This window comes from Neoarthrinium moseri (assembly GCF_022829205.1).
Source record: "Neoarthrinium moseri strain CBS 164.80 chromosome Unknown scaffold128_Wmoseri_CBS_16480, whole genome shotgun sequence".
Classification (NCBI taxonomy): domain Eukaryota; kingdom Fungi; phylum Ascomycota; class Sordariomycetes; order Amphisphaeriales; family Apiosporaceae; genus Neoarthrinium; species Neoarthrinium moseri.
The window spans coordinates 22,736-42,286 of record NW_026055242.1 but is presented as its reverse complement, the minus strand read 5'-3'; the positions used below and the strand labels follow the sequence as shown (position 1 = coordinate 42,286).

Below are 19,551 nucleotides of genomic sequence, written 5' to 3'. Positions count from 1 at the left end.
TTTCCCCCCCCCCCCCCCCCCCCCCCCCGAGCTACCATTTTCCTCGTGAAGGGTCAACTTTCCCAGTTGCTCGATGTCTGGTGCGTATTTCATTCATGATTGATAATTTGATAGATTGATAGATTCGATCCCCTTTTTTGCCTTGTCTCGTCAGTTGTTAAACTTGTTAATTGGTACATTCGATGTGACAGACTAATTCGGGTAATCAAGAGAACTCTCTGTCATGAGACCTAAAAATTATTTGATCATGATGATATGTCAACCGCTCCCTGGTCTAAACGTATGAACCCGAGTGCATGGATTCTTTTAGAGCTCATCACGGTCAAATGATGCGAACGGGCTATCCCTTAGTCATAGTCTCACAACGATACCCTTCACATGTACTCCGCGTAAGCGTGTGACTCATTGCCTTGATTCAACTGTAGACGGGGTGAAAGACTACCAGTTGTTATTGGTAACACTATAGAATCTAGACACGTTCCATACCGCTGCCAAGGAAGATTATGCTCACATGAGGGCTCAAATTTTACCTGTAAATCCTTCCATGTGTGATGAGACCACTCATTCGCGGTTAATTTACACTGTATCACCGGTTCGTATATGCAGACAAGGATGGAACTTGTATTTGCTCCATATCTATCAGTAAGCAGAAGTCTCTTTGGGCGTGGCTTTGCTTATTGAGCTTGGCGAATTTTCACGGATGCGAAGGGGTAAGGATGCCGGTTTCGCCGCCAAGTCCTATATAATCATTGTAAGTTTGACGAAGTCCCAAAAGTGTGTCAGTGCCAGGTTCAAGCAGGCCAGCTTGTTGCAATAGTAGTTGATACTTGAAAAACTACACGCATTGACATGTTTTCTTTTTGACAATGCAACGGGTGGTCGACTTGGTGCAAATTGTAAGACAAAGAACATCATCGCGAGGTAAAACCATGCTGTGATCTTCATCGGGCCGATGTAGCCATCATTTCATAGTCTTTACCTAATGAGCAGCCTTAAGCGACCGGGCTTAGTACTTGCTCCAAGCTTCGAGTTGGCAGCCCATGGACTTGGCAAGAAAAAAGTGCACGTCCAAACACATTGTGCAGCTATTCTCCCTTTCTAGCGTAGTTGGATTCTGATGTAAGATGAGCTGCAGGTGACTGATTGAATTATTGAGACCTCAAACGCAGCCATAAGCACAGGGGAGAAAAGCATGACGTAACGACCATCCCAGTAAGTGGACGAGGCTGTGGAACCCATCGGCCGCAATGAGCATACGGTGCTAGGGTATTCTGTGCCTCGTGGCGTGAAGGCATTAATGCACTTCCCATGGTCCTTGAGAATGAGTTCCAGAACCTCAGATCCCTTATGGATTTTGTATGCTGGACTTGACAGATCGAAGTCACCCATGGCGCGTATGTTGTCGTTTCCATATGTGTTGCTTAGATTGGTTGAGACCGGAGATCCATCTACACCGAGCAAGCGTGGTGTACCAACACCTCGAGATCTCACATCGCCAGCATTTGATAGTGACAAAGAGAGGATGCCAGGTATGTTATGCTAGACAGGGCCGCCAAGATATATGAGCTCTGTTCATTTAACTTTTCTCCCCGGTGTGGCGTTCTAGAAGATGCGGGATTGGGCAATATGCAGTTGGGTGATGCTCCAGGCAATAACATTCGACCCATTTGACCTATTTTGGCACCATGTTTCCAATCAGAGTCTCTTGACGGTTCTGACCCGGGTAGCCGGTAATGCGAAGGATCATCTTGCGGCCTAAAAATGGCGGGTTCGGGATGCATGCCAAGTGCTTATTCGTGCGTATAATCCTGGTAAACAATGCATGAGAGGGTGTTGCAACCCGGGATCCGGGGACGATCGGCTCTGCAGACCGACATTTCAGCCCTAAACCTTGTATTCTCGTTTCGTGTTCCACGTAACGGCTAGAGCCAATACGAAGTAAGCCATGGGTACGGTAGCTCAATGTCAGCCTCAAGCCTCTCTTCAACGGCGGCCTCGGGGGCCGTTCTTATTGGATGCGCCGTCCTAGGCGTCAGATCACGCATGCAAGTACACTGTACTAATCACCAATGGAACTTCATGGTTAGCTGGTCCCGGCCCCTTGATACGGGCGTTGAAGGATCAACAGCTCTCAGTGCAAACGTTACAGTGCCTCAACATTGGGCTGCACCGAAGTCTATGTATGCCTGCATTGCATCGTGGAAATTAGAACAGTCTCACAAGGAGCAGAAGCGTCAAAGTACAAATAGGAGCCAGGAATCCCGATGTAATGTGGATTTGTTTCTGGTTCCAACAGCCACCTTCTCCAGCCCGGGCACATTCTCTGCTTGCTGTACAAACCCAAGAATATCTTTAATAAGCATTCTCTGTATATATCAGCCATGCGTTCCTCCATTCTTGTCGCCGCCGCAGCCGTATCCGTCTCTGGCTCCGTGCTACCTCGGGCAAGTTTTGGCGGTGCGCCTAATCTGATCCTGCCAGATTCCGAATTCAGAACGTTCGAGATCGTTTCCCTGGACGAGGCAAAGGCTGGAAAGGACCTCGAGATTCTGGGACTCCCCCAATCTCAAAACGATACAGCCGACAAAGTCCAGCTGACTGCCACCGCAACCACCGCTGAGTCTGAGGCCTGCAGCGCCAATCCAAGCATTCATGTTGAGTGGCACAGAGCCTCGAGCTCGCAACGTCAGGGATTCATTGATGCTGTGAAGTGCTTGCTCAACAAGCCGGCATCGGGCAACTTCCCTCCTGCGACCAACCGGTACGAGGATCTCGTAAGATTGCACCAGGAGTTCATGTCCGATGTGCACAGAAATGCCAAGTTCCTTGTCTGGCACCGCTACTACCTGTGGACGTTCGAGCAGGTGCTCCGCGATGAGTGCGGCTTTGCCGGGCCTATGGTATGGTGGGACGAAACCCTCGACTCTGGTCGCTTTGGCCAGTCAGAGGTCTTCAGCCCATCGTACTTTGGCAGCCTTCCAGCACCAGACCAAAACGGCAACGCAGTCTGTGTCAATGATGGGGCTTTCGCTGGTCTGGTGCTCAACATTGGCCCACAGGAATCCAATCGCCCTCATTGCCTGTCACGCGCTGGAGACGAAGGTCTCAGTGCACAAATCAATGATGACTATGTTGACTTGTGTAACGAGCGGACCAGCTTTGCCGAGTTTGCGAATTGTCTCGAATTTGGGTAAGTAATAACATCTTCCTGCCTCCCGAATAGGTCGCCGTCAAATTGAATCAATGGCTGACCCATATATCCTGGCAGTACACACGGCCTTGGTCATAATGCTATTGGTGGCCGGAACGGCGTTATGGCCGATGTGTGGGCGAGCCCGAGCGATCCCACCTTTTGGCTTCATCACTCATTTGTCGACCACACCTGGGAACTCTGGCAAAGCCTAGATGCCGCCATCCGCACCCAGAGTATTGGTGGAATTGACGCCAATGGCAATCCGCTTACCTTGGATACCGTGCTTACTGTGGGTGGTATCAGACCTGACGTCCCAGTGAGGGCAGTCGTCAACACTTTGAGTGGAGTCTCAATAGGAGGCGTACCTTTCTGCTTCAAGTACGACTCCTAGGCGTTACGCGGTGACCGGGTATCAAGTGGCTAGTAGTGACTAGTTTGAGGCATTCTTCGACGCGTACATATTGTGCCTGCCCGTAATTTTATATAGTCAACCCGTTGCCTTGTCCTGCAAATATTACCTGGAAAACTACGTATAGAGACGACGTCATATTCTTATAGAAACTCACATCGGGTTCAACCGAAATGACATTACTTGTAGCATGGGTATTGTGCGGGTGTACAAAGCAGCTTCTCATCGCGTCTGGTTTGTACAACGGCGGGATGTTCCATGTTCTAACATCGAATTGGATAATGGCAGCAAGTCTTTCTTGGATCACAGCAAGCATCTGAAGATATAGAAATGGAAGACCACGGAAGTCGTAGGGCGAATTAGTGCCCAAGATGCGAAAACCCAGGCGCCACCAAGGACCAACGCGCGATTGGGCTCCAATTGGGGATCCCCGCCACCTTTTCTAGACTAGACGACACGGTCATATCCTCCACTATGTAGCCGGTACATCACATTGAGATCTAGTTTGGGGCACAACAGTAGTCGACACCATCGGCTTCGGTGTCTCTAGAGATGATACAGAAACTAAGATACGAAATTCTGTCACCATGGGGATGGATCAACCCAAGCGAACAAAGCAGGCTGCCTTTCGATGACCGAGTAACAAGACGACGAAATTGTGGTAAGCGATCATGATGGGCATCTGATGTTGTATTTCATGTGTGAGGATGGTACCGAGTATCATACTGACCCCCGAGAGAAAGATGTTGAGCTCGGGTTGGTGGGACGTGGTATATAATTGTGGCTTGAGAAAATGTGGCTGTGCTTTTCCCGTTTCGTTTATTTAATTTCCCTCTTTTCCGTAGGTTTTAATACACCATCGCACTTTCTGCCTTTATTTTACGACTATTCGGTTTGGCGACCGTCGATTTATACGTCTATTTTACCTACACGAACAATGTACGTTCGATTCGTCGACACTGACGAGGAGGACTGCGTTGGCTGAGGTTGTGTGGGCCCAGGAGCACCACTCCAGTTCAATGTGCAACGCTAATTAAACCGCGATGGGTAATGTCTTGAGTACTGCCTAGAGTGTAAAGCTTTCATGGTCAGCCGTCCTTTGTTGGAAGGTGATCAGAATCCACATATGGGTATGCAACGGGCGGGGCATAATGGATACCGAATACCGACATTGGTTACTATCCCCTAGATGATGACTGGCTGGTTGTGTTCTTGCCGGTCTTGGCAGAAACTAGGGTTAAGGTTCAGCCGCCCCCTTCGGCCGGTCATGTCGGATAGTAAACCCAAACCCCATATTCGTCAATAGTGTCTTTGAACCGATCCGCCCTATTTCAATACAAGGTTTGAACTAACGAAGCTGCCAGGGCGGAAAAGGGATCAATCTGCCATTTGTGCCCTGATTTTAGCAACTTCCTCCACTTTTCATCTGCCGCGTACCACGAGGGAGATCGTACATGGCGAGTCATACTTCTGTCGTTTACGGCTGAACGCGATGGAGCCACAAGGAGAAAACACGGGGTATTCGGGCTAAGCTATTGACTTGGTCATCTGTGGGGTTGATAATCATATTGTGGGGGTGGACCATACCATTCTCAAGAACGTCGTTATAAGAAGCAAGGGTGATATCTGGATTTGGATGGTCAGACTACGTACTGTTCCATTTTGACCATCCCCTTTACTTCAACTCCAACTTGTCATAACTCGATTGATTGGACACAAACAGCGGATCAAAATCCACTGGTTCAGGCATACTTTTTCGTCATGGAGATTGCTGCCGTCTACGAAGGACTGTCAACCAAGTGGCTTACTGCCTACGACCTTGCTGGCTCAGGCTCGCCATGTCGCATTGAGGGCGAACTTGCGGACCTTGTCGTGCTAGGGGAGATACCGCCAGCTATTAATGGCACCTTTTATCGTGTCATGTGCGACCCGTTTGTTCCTCCGGACCCTAATAATGTGCCAATCGACGGCGACGGAAATGTGTCCGCGTTTCGGATACACGATGGGCGCGTTGATATGAGGCTTAAGTATATCGAGACAGAGCGCTACAAACTTGAGCGACGAGCAAATAAGGCTCTGTTTGGCTTGTACCGAAATCCTTTCACGCACCACCCATGCGTTAGGGCAGCTGTCGACTCAACTGCTAACACCAATCTCGTGTATTGGGCAAATCGGCTTCTGGCCCTGAAGGAAGTTGGCCTCCCTTATGAGATTGATCCAGATACCCTGGAAACACTTTCATATGACCCTTTTGGTGATCAGATCAAGGCAAAGACCTTTACCGCACACCCCAAGATCGACCCTTTCTCTGACGAGCTTGTTGTCTTTGGTTACGAGGCTAAGGGACTGGCAACTAAAGATATTGTCATTTACTCCCTCGACAAGGATGGGAAAAAGCATGATGAGCAATGGATCGAGTCTCCATGGTGCTCTTTTATCCACGACTGCGTCATTACACCAAACTGGATAGTGTTAGTCCTGTGGCCCTTTGAGGCTAACTTAGCTCGTCTGAAAGCTGGAAAGCAACACTGGGCCTGGGACTACAACTTACCGGCCACGTTCATTGCCGTACCCAGACGCAAAAGCACGCCGCTCCCTACTGGATGGAAACAAGGGGATTATAGGGTCTACTCGTGGAAAAATTGCATGCCAATCCATACTGCTGGCGCATGGGAAGGGGAAGACGGCAAGATCTACCTCGAGACATCGCGCGTCCATGATAATGCTTTCCCATTTTTCCCTCCAGACGATGGCCGAATGCCAGCACCAGATGCTAAGGCTGATTTTGTCCGCTGGGAGATCGACCTGAACCAGCCCACAGGCAGTACGGTGCCCGACCCGTCTATTATCTTGGACGTACCGTCTGAGTTCCCTCGCATTGATGAGCGCTTCATGACGCGCAAGTACCGATACCTCTTCCTCAATGTCTTCATGCCCCACACATCAGATGGCAAGAAGAATATCTTCCATGGCCTCAACGGACTTGCTATGCACGACCACGAGACGAACAAGACCCGGTGGTATTACGCGGGCGATGACTCGCTGGTTCAGGAGCCGATATTCATTCCGCGTAGTCCAGACGCCCCGGAGGGTGATGGGTGGGTCATGGCGATGGTTGAGCGACGTGCAGCCAATCGCAACGACCTGGTTGTGCTCGATACGAAAAACTTCGAGAAGCCTGTAGCTTTTGTACAGCTACCGCTGCATGTGAAGGCGCAGATTCATGGCAATTGGGTTGAAGGAAGTCAAAGATCCAAGTCGAAGAGCCTGGTGAGAGAGATTGGGGAACTCAGCATTAGTGGCAAGGGCGCGCTGGAGCCTCTAAGTTGAGATCATTAGAATGATCGTGCCTCCACGTACGGAGGACAGCGGTATTGATTTGTAGATTCATTCAATGACGCATTTTACTAGTCTTGTGCTCCTAATTCATCTGCAAATATCATACAATAATTGTAAACAGCATTACATTCAATTATGTGTAGGGCTCAACAGCGCCCAGCTGCCGTTGCGAATTGGTATCGAGCTAGTGAATATATGTCATAGTGAATCCTTGCCTCGAACTCCAAATTATAAAGCTTACCAACGTTGGGCTTTCACACTCCCCCAAGCAGGCCCTGAGTCTTCTGCAGTTCATGATTGCAAATCGTAGCCTTTGTCACTCCCACAAGTCGCCAGACGCCTCAATAAACTCAGACTTCTCACCCTATACACACTGGAAAGTTAAAGTTACATCAAGCCGACTGACTCAACGACGCAACATGAATCCTTTAATGTTGTCAGCTTTGTTGGTCTTCGTTCTCGCCAAAACGGTCCATGCTACGTATCGACAAACCTGCAAGAACATCATCTTCAACAAGAACGACCCCATGACTGGAGGCCGACCTTCGTTGACCGCCGACTGCCCGCAAGAAGATAACGGCTTTGTCCTCTGCACCAAGCTCGACTTGGGATTCTGCTACGCAAACCTAAGCGGCAAGTTGACGGCGCAGAACAGCGACGACGCGCGGCAAGGCTTCGGAGCCACATGCTGGGACTGCGTGTTCGCTATTAACACCCTTCAGTGTGTTTGTCCAGGTCCGAACAATAGCCGTGACACCACAACAATCAACACAGGTAAGCCCTACACCGTCTTCGCTTGCCACATCACTTTTTGGCTGTGTTGGCTGCGGTAGGTATTATCAACACTTTGAGCGAATACTAATTCGAAATATTTGCTAGATGAACTCATTGACAACAACAATGGCTACCTCAGGTGCTTTAATCACCTCTCCAAACCCAATTGTGGTGGATAGAGAGAAGGACTCGCTAAGGGGGATGCGTCATCCATGATTGCAATGGTTGACTGTGTGTTCATCGCCTATGGCTGCAACAGATAATAGCGACAGGCTGTAGCTGCGATGCATTCGCAAAAGTGTGTCCTAATGATTAAGAAAATCCCCATTGATCTATGAGATATTACTTCCCAAGCGCCCCATGATTTCGTAGAAGATGTGGGTATGCCAAAATCAACAAAAACTACGTTTTGAGAGCCGGGAACTCCCGTATGCTTTGTGCCATGGATGTAACATAAACGTCGTGAGTATATGCTTCTCCCAGCCTTCATTGTGTGTGAACATGTTTAAGAAAAAATTGTGCTATGTATTTGTTTCCAAGAACGATGTTTATATGATTCGACTCGTGATACTTCTTACTACCTTGTGCTGCTTACTTCAAGTTCTTCAAAATGAGCTCAACTTCAGCATCAGCGTTCTCCAACACATGCTCTGGTGAATACTTGGCCTGCCACCCAAGCTTTTTGTTGGCTCTTTCTGCCACGAAAGTGCACTTACCGCCCACCATGATAGGGACGAAGGACGCAGGGCAGCCAAGAGCTTTACCCATTTCCTCTAGAGCTGCTTTGTCCGCAGTCGCCACCGTGTCGTCACCAATGACGCCACGCTGCTTTAGAGATTTGGCGATTGCCGAATAAAGATCGTCCCATACAACACTTCCGGAGCTGGCCAGGTAGTAGCCATTACGACCATGATCTGGCTTTGCACCATTGAGGATGGCGCGGAGGAGGGAAATATATAGAGTTGTGTTGTCATAGACATGACAGACAGGCCAAGTCTAGGCATCTCAGTCAGCCACACGAGGTGAATAAGAAGGCTCCTCAGAGGCGGTAGGCTCTTACCGGTTGTCCTTGATCAGTGCGATATACGCGCCCAGCTCCTTTGGCAGCCCGCACAACCGCAACGGTCTGGATGGAAATTACGTTCCCGAATCCTTCTCCTTGACCATCTGTGGTGTGTTGGTTAGCTGAATTCACACCTTGGCCTCCCTGCTACTAGCGGTTGGTCACGCACGAGTTCAATAGCAAAGAAAAGGTTAGGTGAGAATTTTAACTTACAAACAATACATGGCGCAAAGATATACGCTTGAACACCGTGGACTTCAGCTTGCTCAATTACAAGGTTGTTTGTTGCTACAGCCTACGGAGAAGTTATCAGGAATCATCGAAAGTATTGCGCGACTGCCAAAGGTGCAACATACGGCCTGAAAAAACTCATTTGACGGCTTTTGAGACTTCTGGATGTGGTAGAGCTCCGGGTCTGTGTCCAGCAGTGGGCGGTCTGTAGGTGCATCCGCGTGAGAAGAAAAGATCTTTGCTCCTGTAGTCTATGATATAACGCAATCAGCCATAAATGACCATAAAAAATAGTGAAAAATGACTTGAAGTGCGTGAGAAATGTCTCAAGGGCGGGGGTGGCAGCTCACATGCAGAAAATGCACCTCACTCCCAGTTTGCTTCTTAACCTCCCCGAGGGCTTTGATAAATGCCAGTTGGGAAACCTCAGTCCGTGGATCAATCAAGTGGTACACAACTGTAATATGATGACTTCTCAAGGCTTCAAGAACGGCGTCTTCGTTATACGCGTCAAATCTGAGGGGCTCAGCGCCGTAAAGCTTCTTGGCCTTTTCAGCTTGATCATCAGTCCGTATCAGTGCGAAGAGCTTGCCGTAAGGTGGCAGGTTGGCTTCGCCCAGACGATTGAGCAAGGTGCCACCTAGATATCCAGAGGCCCCGGTGATTAGTATGTTGTGCGACATTGCTAGCGATGATTTGAATGTTTTGATGAAGTAAAGAGTAGCTGTTGGGATAGTCGCAGAAGGTAGGGAAAGCGGGGCTAGCGGATAGATGTCAGTTAATCAACGTCTCGATAACAACGACGACTACGACACAAGTTATATATTCCCACTGAATGAGACGTGATTAAGTAAGACGGGTGGGAGAGAGTCCTCGGGGAATTTCTAACCTCAACCTTGACCATTGTCCCGTTGGAAGCGGCGTAACTCTCGTGAAGTCTACGGGTGAGTGTGCAGCCTCAAATTGTGGGGCAGTGTTATAAATCCCAGAGTCAGGGCGAATGAAGTCCCGGCAGCTTACTATTGCGTCGTGCAGCGGCGATCAAGAAGGCGGCCAGCTGGTACGACACCGAAGACGGACGCATATCAATCACGCCGATTACTGACAGACAGGCAGAGCACGGAGACAGTGATCGGGCGAGGACGGCAATGGCGATGATATTGCGCCGGTGGCGTCCAGCAGGGAATATGATTGGCCCGTCACGGTATGGTGGCTTGCCTCCTGGCACTCAGGCACTGGATCTAGTGGAATATTTCTAGCGCCAGAGGTTGATAGCACAACCAAGTAAGGCGTCACCTTTCCGTACCGATGTATACTGTCGCAGATCGGGACTTGCCTGTTTTCGAGAAATGGGGGCCCGAAGGAAACACCTCTTGAGGTGTCGTGGCATAGCTCAACATATCACGACTGTTGCTGTTTCGACGTGCCAGGTCAAACCAGTTCCCATCTCATCCAGTGAAAAAAATAATAGTATCAGCCAAGTCTGGCATGGACAAGGTGTATTGAAATGCGTATGTAACAATGGCCTGTTAAACTAGAAACCACTTGGACAGCTCGCAAGGTAAGTAAATAAGTGCCCATGTACTTCGATGTAATTATCTACCTTATTTTTACGTTAATGAATACAGGGACTGGGGGACGCATTGAACCAATTTCCCCAAGTACCTAAACCTAGTCCCTCCTACCCCCTACGAGCTGGAGTTGGTGGGGCTTATCGATAGAGCTCCAGTGGGGTTCCAACTAAGTCCCCAGGCTACGTCACCCTGTGGCTACCGTTCACGATAACTTCAGGTCCATACTTACTCAATTGCAGCTTAAACTTGAGGAGGCCTAGTATATCTGCGCGCCACTGACTGAAGCCTGAGGGCTCCTATTCATCTGCGCTCCAAGTAGATTCAGCAAGAGCCAAGCCCCAGAACATACCACTTGGCTGACCCTCTCCGACCACCCACAGCAAGACACTTCTCATCTTTGGGTTGCCGCCGCATCCCGCATGCTTCGCAGCGCTCTCAGAATGTCACCAATCTCTGCCGCCGATATCCCCTCGCTCAGTCTTCTATACAAACTCAGGAAATTACAGCCTCCATCCGTGGCACCAGTCGCAGGCGCAACTCCGAACCACAATGACCGCATCGGATTGATCAAGGGTGACATAACTACGCTTGCGATCGATGCCATTGTCAATGCCGCCAACAACAGCCTTCTAGGCGGCGGCGGCGTGGACGGCGCAATTCATCGCGCTGCTGGTCGGGGTCTTATTGAAGAATGCCGTACACTCAACGGCTGCGACACTGGCGACTCCAAGATCACCAATGCTTACAACCTGCCCAGCAAGAAAGTCATTCACACGGTGGGCCCCATATTCGACGCCATCCGGCCTGAGAAGAGCGAGGCGAAGCTCAAGAGCTGCTACAAGACAAGTCTGGAGCTTGCTGCCCGGAACGGCATCAAAACGATTGCTTTCAGCGCCATCAGCACCGGTATCTACGGCTATCCTAGCTTGGATGCCTCTGTAGCTGCCTGTGAGACGGTCAAAGAGTTTCTTGATGGAGAAAATGGCTCCAAGATGGAAAAGGTTGTCTTTGTGACTTTCGAGGAGAAGGATGTTCGGTCGTACAATATGACGTTGCCGTAAGTCTGGTGCCCGTGATCTTTCTTGAGACACCGCTGACCTTTGTTTAATCGTAGCCGTTATTTTCCACCCAACTCAGAGACTTCTACTGAGCAGAAGAAGGCATCAAAAGCGCAGGAGGCCGAGGCGGAAGCTAAAGCTAGCCAGCTGCCCGATGTTCCCACCGCCGACCCAGCTGATCAGGATCATGCACAAAAGAAACAAAAGCAGTGAAGCCGAAAGTTGCTGTGGTATTTCCTCGTTTTGCAAGGTTTTTTTGGGCATGGCGTCAAGGAAGCGAAGCTTAAAAGGTGTAGTCTTTGTGCTGAAGTCCAGACAGGACTGGCATTAGGTAGCAGTCCATCATCAAGGCAGGGCTGTCACAGCTCTGGGCTTGCACTCCGAATCAGAGTAGGGAGCCTTCTTCTTTCATATCAATTTTCCTTTTCTCAAAAACCTCCACCCACTTATACAAAACTCTACGTACACATCGGTTTGAGTGGAAGGCGGAGGAGATCGTGGCTAGAAGAAATGAGGGTTGCAATGTCGAAATGGCAGGCCAAAAACTTGTGATGAAGCAGGAAACCAAACCATCGATTGTTTGTGGCTTCTGAAGTGGTTCGCAAGTGTGAGTTTATTTGGGTAATGAGGTTTGGGCACCCCAAGATCTACAGAGCAGGCGTCTCTGGGCCGCAGAAAATTAGTTGATGCAAGTCACATGGATGCCAAGGCAGAGGGCGTTCTCCTACACAGAGTAGTCGTTGACGAATGTCAAACATTTCGTAAGTTCTCAACTAAACAATGGATCACCTTGGATGACTCTATATTAGCAACTCCTGTGTGCAACATGTTTTACTTGAGCCTGTGTAATCTGGCCTATAACACGGCTTTTCTATTTTGGCCTGTATCGCAAAGGCCCTGGCTCGGGACCCGACGCCTCGACACGATTTCTTGGTATTGTGGCGGCCTTGGTACGAAAATACTATGGCCTAAGACGGATCCCCCTAATGATATGTCTTTGTCACGCCTTTTGTCCAGGCTCAAGCATCAAATCAACTCGTCCGATCATATCATGTTCGTTGTCTTTCGAAACCAAGAAAAAAAATCAATACCTCGCTCAACACCACACACCAGTCTGGTCGTCCTTTGTACCGGCAAAACGGCATAAGGGCTACTGTCAATTTTCTGACAGGCATTTACTACTTCACAACAGTGGCTCACATCGGGCATTCCGTCGCCTTAGTCTTCGTTTGCTGCGCTCCTATGATGAAAGTAAAGACCTGTGCCTGTCCGCATCACAAATGTACTAGCTGGGCTATGGACGATGATCCGGATGGGTACTGTGCGACATGCTGGAAAGCCAGTAGCATCGGAAAGACGCACCCGACCTACAAGAATTGCATGTGCTCGTGTCCTTGCCGGCTGCAGAGAGCAGACGGCGCATTTCAATGCGAGGACTGTCTGGAGGCGAATAAGAACAATACACGACGACATAAGATCCATTTCATACCTAAAGCAGGTACTTTCGGCAGAGAGTAGCGGAGGAGGCGACGTCTGCAGGGAGCTAATGGGCTTCGTACAAGTAAAGAAGTAGTGCGAGACGCATAGAGTGCCACAGACGATTTGGACAACGAAAACCCATTTAGAACTTGGATGTGACTGCCGTGTTCAAATTTCACTAAGATACTACGTGAAGTATAACAGAGGCATGCTGAAGCACTACGCCGCACCGAGCCTTGACCATCGGAGATGCGAACGCATACTAGAGTAACTGATCAGTAGACCCGATTCCAATCATTCTGCCAAACTCCGACTCAGGCTCAGACCCTGTCCTCGTGGCGTGCCATAGCCTTCTCGGCGGCGTCTTCCTCGTCGCCATGCTTCTGATGGCCACGGGCGGTGGCCTCTGACAGGTCGGCGTCATCCCTTGCATCAAACGAGCGGCTCAAGTGCTCCGGGCCAATAAGAGTAAGAATAATAACATAGAGGTAAACACACCCCATAAAGATGCAGATAACCTTTCCGTAGTCATATCTCTTCGTACTCCCCTTGGGCGTGAGTGGGAAGCGTTCACCAATGGTGGCCTCTATAGTCGAACTGGCGGACGACACCAAGTTGCCCAGTTGATAGCTGGTACCCACAACGAATGTACGGAATGCGCCTGGAGACAGTTCCATCAAATGAATCGGAATGACGCCCCAGGCACCTTGCACGCAGAATTGCTCGAAGAATGCAGCAGCTATGATTCCATGGTTCGAGACGAACGTGTAGGGATAGAGCAGAGCACCACCAATGATACACATGACGATAATGCTGATACGGCGACCGAAGATTTGCGAGCAGAAGCCCACAACTGTTCCACCCGTCATGGCCCCAAGATTGGCAACAACTCTGAATGGCGTTAGTAAGGCTCTTAATTTGATCTTCCTTTCCCTTAATTAAGCAAGGTAACATACTGGGTCACAGTAACCTCTGTGGCAGAAAAGTTGTACTGGTTGGAAAGCATCGTCGGGTATAGGTCCTGGGAGCCATGAGACATGAAATTGAATCCTGCCATGAGGAGGACAAGGTATGTCAGCAAGAGCCAGTGCCTTTTGAGCGCGATCTTGCCCTCTTCGACGAAGGTACTACCAACGCCACCACCTCCGTGGCTTGCAAGTTCTCTATGCTTCTTATACGTGTCAGTCTCTGGCAGGAAATACCGCCAGATAATGAAGATGACTGGAGGACAAGCGCCAAACCAATAGAGTGGTCTCCATCCGTGCGGTGTCGTGTTCACGAGGCCGCGAGCAAAGGCGGCAGCGAGAAGGTATCCAAAGGCATAGCCTTGTTGGAGAAGCCCGCTCATCAAGCCCCGGGCCTGCGGGGGCAGGTCTTCCAGCGCTGTAGCAGCAGCATTGCCGTAGAGACCTCCCATGGCAACGCCAAAGAGCGCGCGACAGGCGAGGAATTCGCCATAAGTGCTGGTAAATCCAGTGCCCTGCGGAAGACGTTAGCCCACAGTCAGAAAGCTGAATGGTGTCAAACGCGGCGTGACTCGGTTCAACGGTAGTGCTGCGCACCAGGGAAGAGTGGTGCACCTGCAGCCAAGGCGGCGCCCAGCGAAGTGGCGGGCTTGGCTCCAGGGAATGTGAACAGACAATTGCGGACCGAGGCCAGCCTCAAAAAGCTTGGTAGCAACATCAACCGCGAATACACTTACAAGCTCGAGAACTATGAACAGTAGGTTGTTGACGATGAAAGGCCACTTGCGGCCGTATCTATCGGCAGCAATACCAAATATAATGGAACCGACGGACCGGAACATCAAGACCTGGAGATTGCAAGTGAGCGACAGGGTCCACCACACCAGTGCGGACACGGAGTGAGCAGTCGCCTACCAGAGTTATGCCCCATGTAATATCTGTATTGCTCTTCCCAAAAGTCTCGGCGAGCTCGCTCACCGTCAGGGACACGGTGAAAAAGTCAAAGGCGTCCCAAGTCTACAGGATACGGGGCGAATTAGTTTGCTTGAGGAGAAGAGCGTTGGCGCTGGAAACACATACCCAAGCCCAGAATGCGACAAAGAAGAAAGCCCAATGGCGGCGGCTGAGCATACGGACGAGTCGGATGGGATTTGGGGCCTTCACCATCGCCGGCTTCAGACTGCTGATGCGAGTTGCCAGGTACTTCCCACTGGACATGCCATGGTGAGGCGGGTGTATGTTTGAGTTCTGGGCGTTGTAGTCGCCAGTGCCATCGAAGGCGCCAGGCTGAGCGCCTTCTGTCTTCTCGTGGGAAGCCATGCTCTCCTTTGATGTGATGAAGATTTTGTTGGATCTCAGGACGAGCCGACTTGAATGACGAGTGCAGGATGAGAAGGCTCTCAAAGTTTCTCAGATGGGCTCGGTGATTCTTTTAACTCCCTCGACGTAATAATTCAGACGGATGGGTGCGCCATTCCGTTCGATCTGGGACCATACCCACCCATGCACCCTCTGACTCTAGTCAGCAGCGCATGCGGGGTACGACAGCATGCCATATCAGTTGTGCGATAGCTGAATGATCATTATGGGGGAACACCAGCAGGCTGGAATCCCCAGGGTCTCCCGGTTGCTGGTAGTCTGGGAGCGAATGCTGGAATGGCAATGATCCTCGTTGGGACTAGTCCTCCATGCGGTCGCTTGCGCCAGTCAAGGCAAACCCCCGGACTTGCCGGGCAGACTGACGAATGGCTACGCCCACTAGGCAACTGGATGCAGCCCATCATGTCGGTGAGGGGTGTAATGGTGGGCGCGATAAACGGTCCTCGTGAATGTCAATAATGGCGCAGAGACAGCCCAAGAGGACCAGGTGCATGAGCTGAGACACCACAGTGCCCGGGCGTCTTCAACAATGATACCTATTGACAACTGGAATCCTACGTCGGCAAGGCTCGGATTTCAACAGCCAGAAAGACATGCCTGTGACCGTTGCAGACAGCTCAGATGGACATCGAGATTACGGCTACTCAAGACTGCATAATCGGCCACTTAAGGCCTGCAGTGAGTCTCGAAGAGTGGAAACATTTCAAGGCTCAACAGCGCAACCAAACGTCAAGCATGAACGGTGCTGGATGCTGATGACCCACAAACCACAGGCCTAGTCATAAACCGTTCAGCCTCGATTACTTTAATGTACGTCTCACGGGCTCAAACGAGCTGTTGTTCAAGAGTTATTAGGCCGTACACGTCGTACATCCTGTGCACGCCCGTTGAACGAAGGATGCGCTAAATGTGATCGTCAGCCAAGATTTGGGGTCAGTTGGGGAAGCCCCAGCCCCTGCCCCAGGTCTCCATTCCCCCAACTTCTAGTTACATGACCCCACTTGGGGTTCCAATCAAGTGTGTGCTTGAATCATTACGCTTGACTCAAGGCCCTTCCAATACCAAGTAGTTGGGTATCTGGCTTATTAGTAAGTGATCCCTCAATTTGTGTAGTATGGTAGTTAGCAAACATGTTTCGTTCGGGGAGCCATGTGCGGGGAATCCGGGAACTCTAATCTGGATCCCATACGTATAACTGTGGGCGAAGACTTGCGGCCTTGTTACGGCCCACCACATGTCAATAACTGAGATGGAGGGCCTTTTGTATTGATAAGATGTTGTGACGTGTCGCGCATATACTATTCCATATGTTCCACCCCACAGGCTCATCGCTAGGCTCCATCGTCAGTGGTCCCTCTGATATGTTAACATGACAGATTACAGTCCTATCATGGCCGTACGACGTCTTTCCTTGGCTCATATCACGGAACCAATTGCGGTCGTGGTAGCCCTGCGCATTGATGGTTTGATCTGAGCGCCACGGTATCCAAGCCACAGCTGGTGGACGCGTAATTCAAGGTCACAAGACCTTCACTTTCTTCCCGAAGTTGCACAGTTTCAGTTTGGCACCGGCCCATGAAAAGACTGAAGACAGCGAACACCTTCAGTCTAGGCGCAAGCACAGCATATTAGCTTTCTAGCTTCTTACTGGCTCACCAACGCCTCGAGATGAAGCCATCAATACAGTAGGGCACTGCGCTCCACCAGAACATAGCTGCATGCGTTTCCATCGTACCTCTAAGTCGCATGTCACTAGCCCGATAGCGCGTGCACGACAGTGCGAACGCAAGGGGCATAGACTTACAAATGCAAGTGGATATAGGCACAAACAGGTCCATGGTGGTCGAGGCCTTCCAGGAGCTTTGCTACCCAGGCATCTGCTTGCGTCTCACCGATGTATGAGAGAATATCAAAGTGCGGAGAACATCAAATTATAAACCGCAAGACGAGAATACCACGGTTCGGCAAGTTGGACACTGGACAGTCTAAGAGGACTGAAGGAATATATATAGTCTGCTTCGTAAGTTCATCTATTTTGTGCAAGTTCCCGGCGCAGTGTTGTAGTAACGCTGATGTGGTCGCCAGTATTCATTGGAGCATTACTTCAATTATCGACACTTGCACTCCAGCCTGTTTCCTTTTATGCAGGCTACTCTTGTCTCAATCCTCTCTATCTCGAAGTTGAGACTTGTCTATTGACAGCAGTTCTGTCTATACAAAGATTTAAGCTCGTAACCGATCCAGGGAAATTGCCTCAGAACTAAAATGATGACAAGTGGATGGTCGAATCGGGACGGAATATAGGAATCGGCTCTATGGGGAAAACCTCATAGGACAGCTGATTATGCCCAACTCCGGCATCCTCGAGTACTGAAGCTGGCCATCAACTTCGAAGTCCCTAGTTGCTCGTAAAATCACACGAACAGCGGTATCGATAGCCCTGGTATTTCATGGTGGTCAGCAAAGTAATACCGCTCGTACGGGACGCATACGCACAACCTTGCAAGGGGCATCCCTGCACATCGATGCCTCCCTCTCCCGAAACCAACATGCGCGGCAATATTCTCTCTATGCAGAATGAACTTGTCGGGTTCCTCAAATACTTCGGGGTCGCGGTTGGCAGCTGCGTAGCATAAGGTGATAGGCTCGTTGGGATGGATAGTCTCGCCATGCAGTTGAACGACCTTTGATGTCGTTCGGGCGAATCCGCGGTATGGACTATAGAGGCGCAGGAACTCTTCCATTGCCGCAGGGATCAAGGCTTCATCTTCTCGCAACTTGTTTTGTAGTGCTTTGTCTTCTGAAAGATGCTTGCAGATTGAGCCGATCAAGATGGGTGGTGCAACGACGCCAACGACTAGTGATTGTCTCACGCAGCCCCTGAACAAATGTCAGCGGGTGCAGTCTCTCGTACTAGAGATTGCCATTAACTTACACCAGATGCTCCTCGCTCAATGAGTTTCCGTCGGAGTCCTTTTCTAGCAACAACGAAGACGCTGGATCTTCTTCTGGGTCTCTTGGGTTGAGGCGCCGATCCGCAAGTAAGTCCCGCGCAATCTGATACATCTTCGTCGAGTTGGCTGTTACGGTTTCGCCGTCCTGCATTCTCCATGCATTCAGCCACGCTGCTGCAGTTACGGCGAGCATCGGAGCAACATCTGGGTCTAGATTCAGCCACTCCGACTCCACATGGGCGACAAAGTTGGCTGCAAACTCGGCACTGATATCGCCTTGGCCGCGCGTGATCAAGGGGGCAAGTTCATTCTCAGCGTGCATTCGTAGTGGCTCTGCGAGTCTACTCAGCCGCGCTGGTTTAACAGTGCGCTCCAGGGCTGTCCGAAAGGGCGTATGTGCTGGGGCATCAAAGTTCAATGGCGGCCGACGGATGCCTCTGGGATCACTGGGGACCACAGCTTTGACGCTGGAGATATAGGTGTCAGAGTTCATGGCAGCTCTCTTAACATCCTCGTAGCGCGTCATTATCCAGTATCCCCCGTACTGGTTTGTATGGATGATGGGGCAATGCTTCCGGAGGTAGTTGTACTCTTCGTAGATTTTTGCAGGATCATTGCTAATGACTGCGGCGCATTTGTCAATATCGAACCTCTCATCTGAGCCCTTAAAGGTTTGTGACGCTTTAGCGGCCATTGTATGGCGATGGAAGAGAATATATTTTGTGATGATGCTGACCAGCCACAAGAACACGACTTCGACGGCCTGATGTGTTGCAGAAAAGAATCCATCGATATGACAGATTTAGATAATGTTTATGGAGGCGCAACCCGACTCTTCGGGAACTTTACCTAGCTTGTTGTACGACACAAGGTTTCACCATTCAGCGTTACCGATTCCGAATGCCGCCACTGACCAACCCGTGTCTGGTTCGGTATAATCCATAGCGATTGGATAGGCTCAGATACTCAAGTGCCAAGCCGGGACAACTAACCGTTATAACATGAAAGCCTAGGGTTTGGCTGCGGGGTACCTTGTTGGAGGTTGAGGGTTGTCGGTGTTGCCACTCGCTGTTTCTATACCAAAGCGGAAACGAGTGGAGGGGGCCATCCGAGATACGTCAGTGAATCACCA

The 19,551-nt window shown here is 50.2% G+C and overlaps 7 protein-coding genes across 7 annotated transcripts; 4 read left to right on the top strand and 3 right to left on the bottom strand.

Moving 5' to 3' along the window:
* Positions 1-2,381: 2,381 nt before the first annotated feature.
* JN550_013674 (uncharacterized protein) lies at positions 2,382-3,584 on the top strand (the record flags this gene model as incomplete). The annotated part of the gene is made up of 2 exons (XM_049312287.1): positions 2,382-3,190; positions 3,269-3,584. 2 exons carry the CDS (start codon positions 2,382-2,384, stop codon positions 3,582-3,584), a joined length of 1,125 nt encoding a protein of 374 aa, XP_049164370.1.
* Positions 3,585-5,363: 1,779 nt separating this feature from the next.
* On the top strand, positions 5,364-6,932 carry JN550_013673 (uncharacterized protein; the record flags this gene model as incomplete). The annotated part of the gene is made up of 1 exon (XM_049312286.1): positions 5,364-6,932. One exon carries the CDS (start codon positions 5,364-5,366, stop codon positions 6,930-6,932), a length of 1,569 nt encoding a protein of 522 aa, XP_049164369.1.
* A 428-nt stretch (positions 6,933-7,360) lies between these two features.
* On the top strand, positions 7,361-7,894 carry JN550_013672 (uncharacterized protein; the record flags this gene model as incomplete). The annotated part of the gene is made up of 2 exons (XM_049312285.1): positions 7,361-7,715; positions 7,821-7,894. The coding sequence occupies 2 exons, from the start codon at positions 7,361-7,363 to the stop codon at positions 7,892-7,894; spliced, it is 429 nt and encodes a 142-aa protein (XP_049164368.1).
* Positions 7,895-8,306: 412 nt separating this feature from the next.
* On the bottom strand, positions 8,307-10,409 carry JN550_013671 (uncharacterized protein; the record flags this gene model as incomplete). Its single annotated transcript, XM_049312284.1, has 7 exons — positions 8,307-8,711; positions 8,776-8,882; positions 8,992-9,073; positions 9,135-9,260; positions 9,360-9,769; positions 10,030-10,230; positions 10,316-10,409. The coding sequence occupies 7 exons, from the start codon at positions 10,407-10,409 to the stop codon at positions 8,307-8,309; spliced, it is 1,425 nt and encodes a 474-aa protein (XP_049164367.1).
* Positions 10,410-11,023: 614 nt separating this feature from the next.
* Positions 11,024-11,854, top strand: JN550_013670 (uncharacterized protein; the record flags this gene model as incomplete). The annotated part of the gene is made up of 2 exons (XM_049312283.1): positions 11,024-11,640; positions 11,698-11,854. The coding sequence occupies 2 exons, from the start codon at positions 11,024-11,026 to the stop codon at positions 11,852-11,854; spliced, it is 774 nt and encodes a 257-aa protein (XP_049164366.1).
* Positions 11,855-13,440: 1,586 nt separating this feature from the next.
* On the bottom strand, positions 13,441-15,405 carry JN550_013669 (uncharacterized protein; the record flags this gene model as incomplete). Its single annotated transcript, XM_049312282.1, has 5 exons — positions 13,441-14,011; positions 14,077-14,600; positions 14,823-14,933; positions 15,001-15,102; positions 15,166-15,405. 5 exons carry the CDS (start codon positions 15,403-15,405, stop codon positions 13,441-13,443), a joined length of 1,548 nt encoding a protein of 515 aa, XP_049164365.1.
* A 2,373-nt stretch (positions 15,406-17,778) lies between these two features.
* On the bottom strand, positions 17,779-19,113 carry JN550_013668 (uncharacterized protein; the record flags this gene model as incomplete). Its single annotated transcript, XM_049312281.1, has 3 exons — positions 17,779-17,905; positions 17,962-18,345; positions 18,401-19,113. The coding sequence occupies 3 exons, from the start codon at positions 19,111-19,113 to the stop codon at positions 17,779-17,781; spliced, it is 1,224 nt and encodes a 407-aa protein (XP_049164364.1).
* Positions 19,114-19,551: the final 438 nt, after the last annotated feature.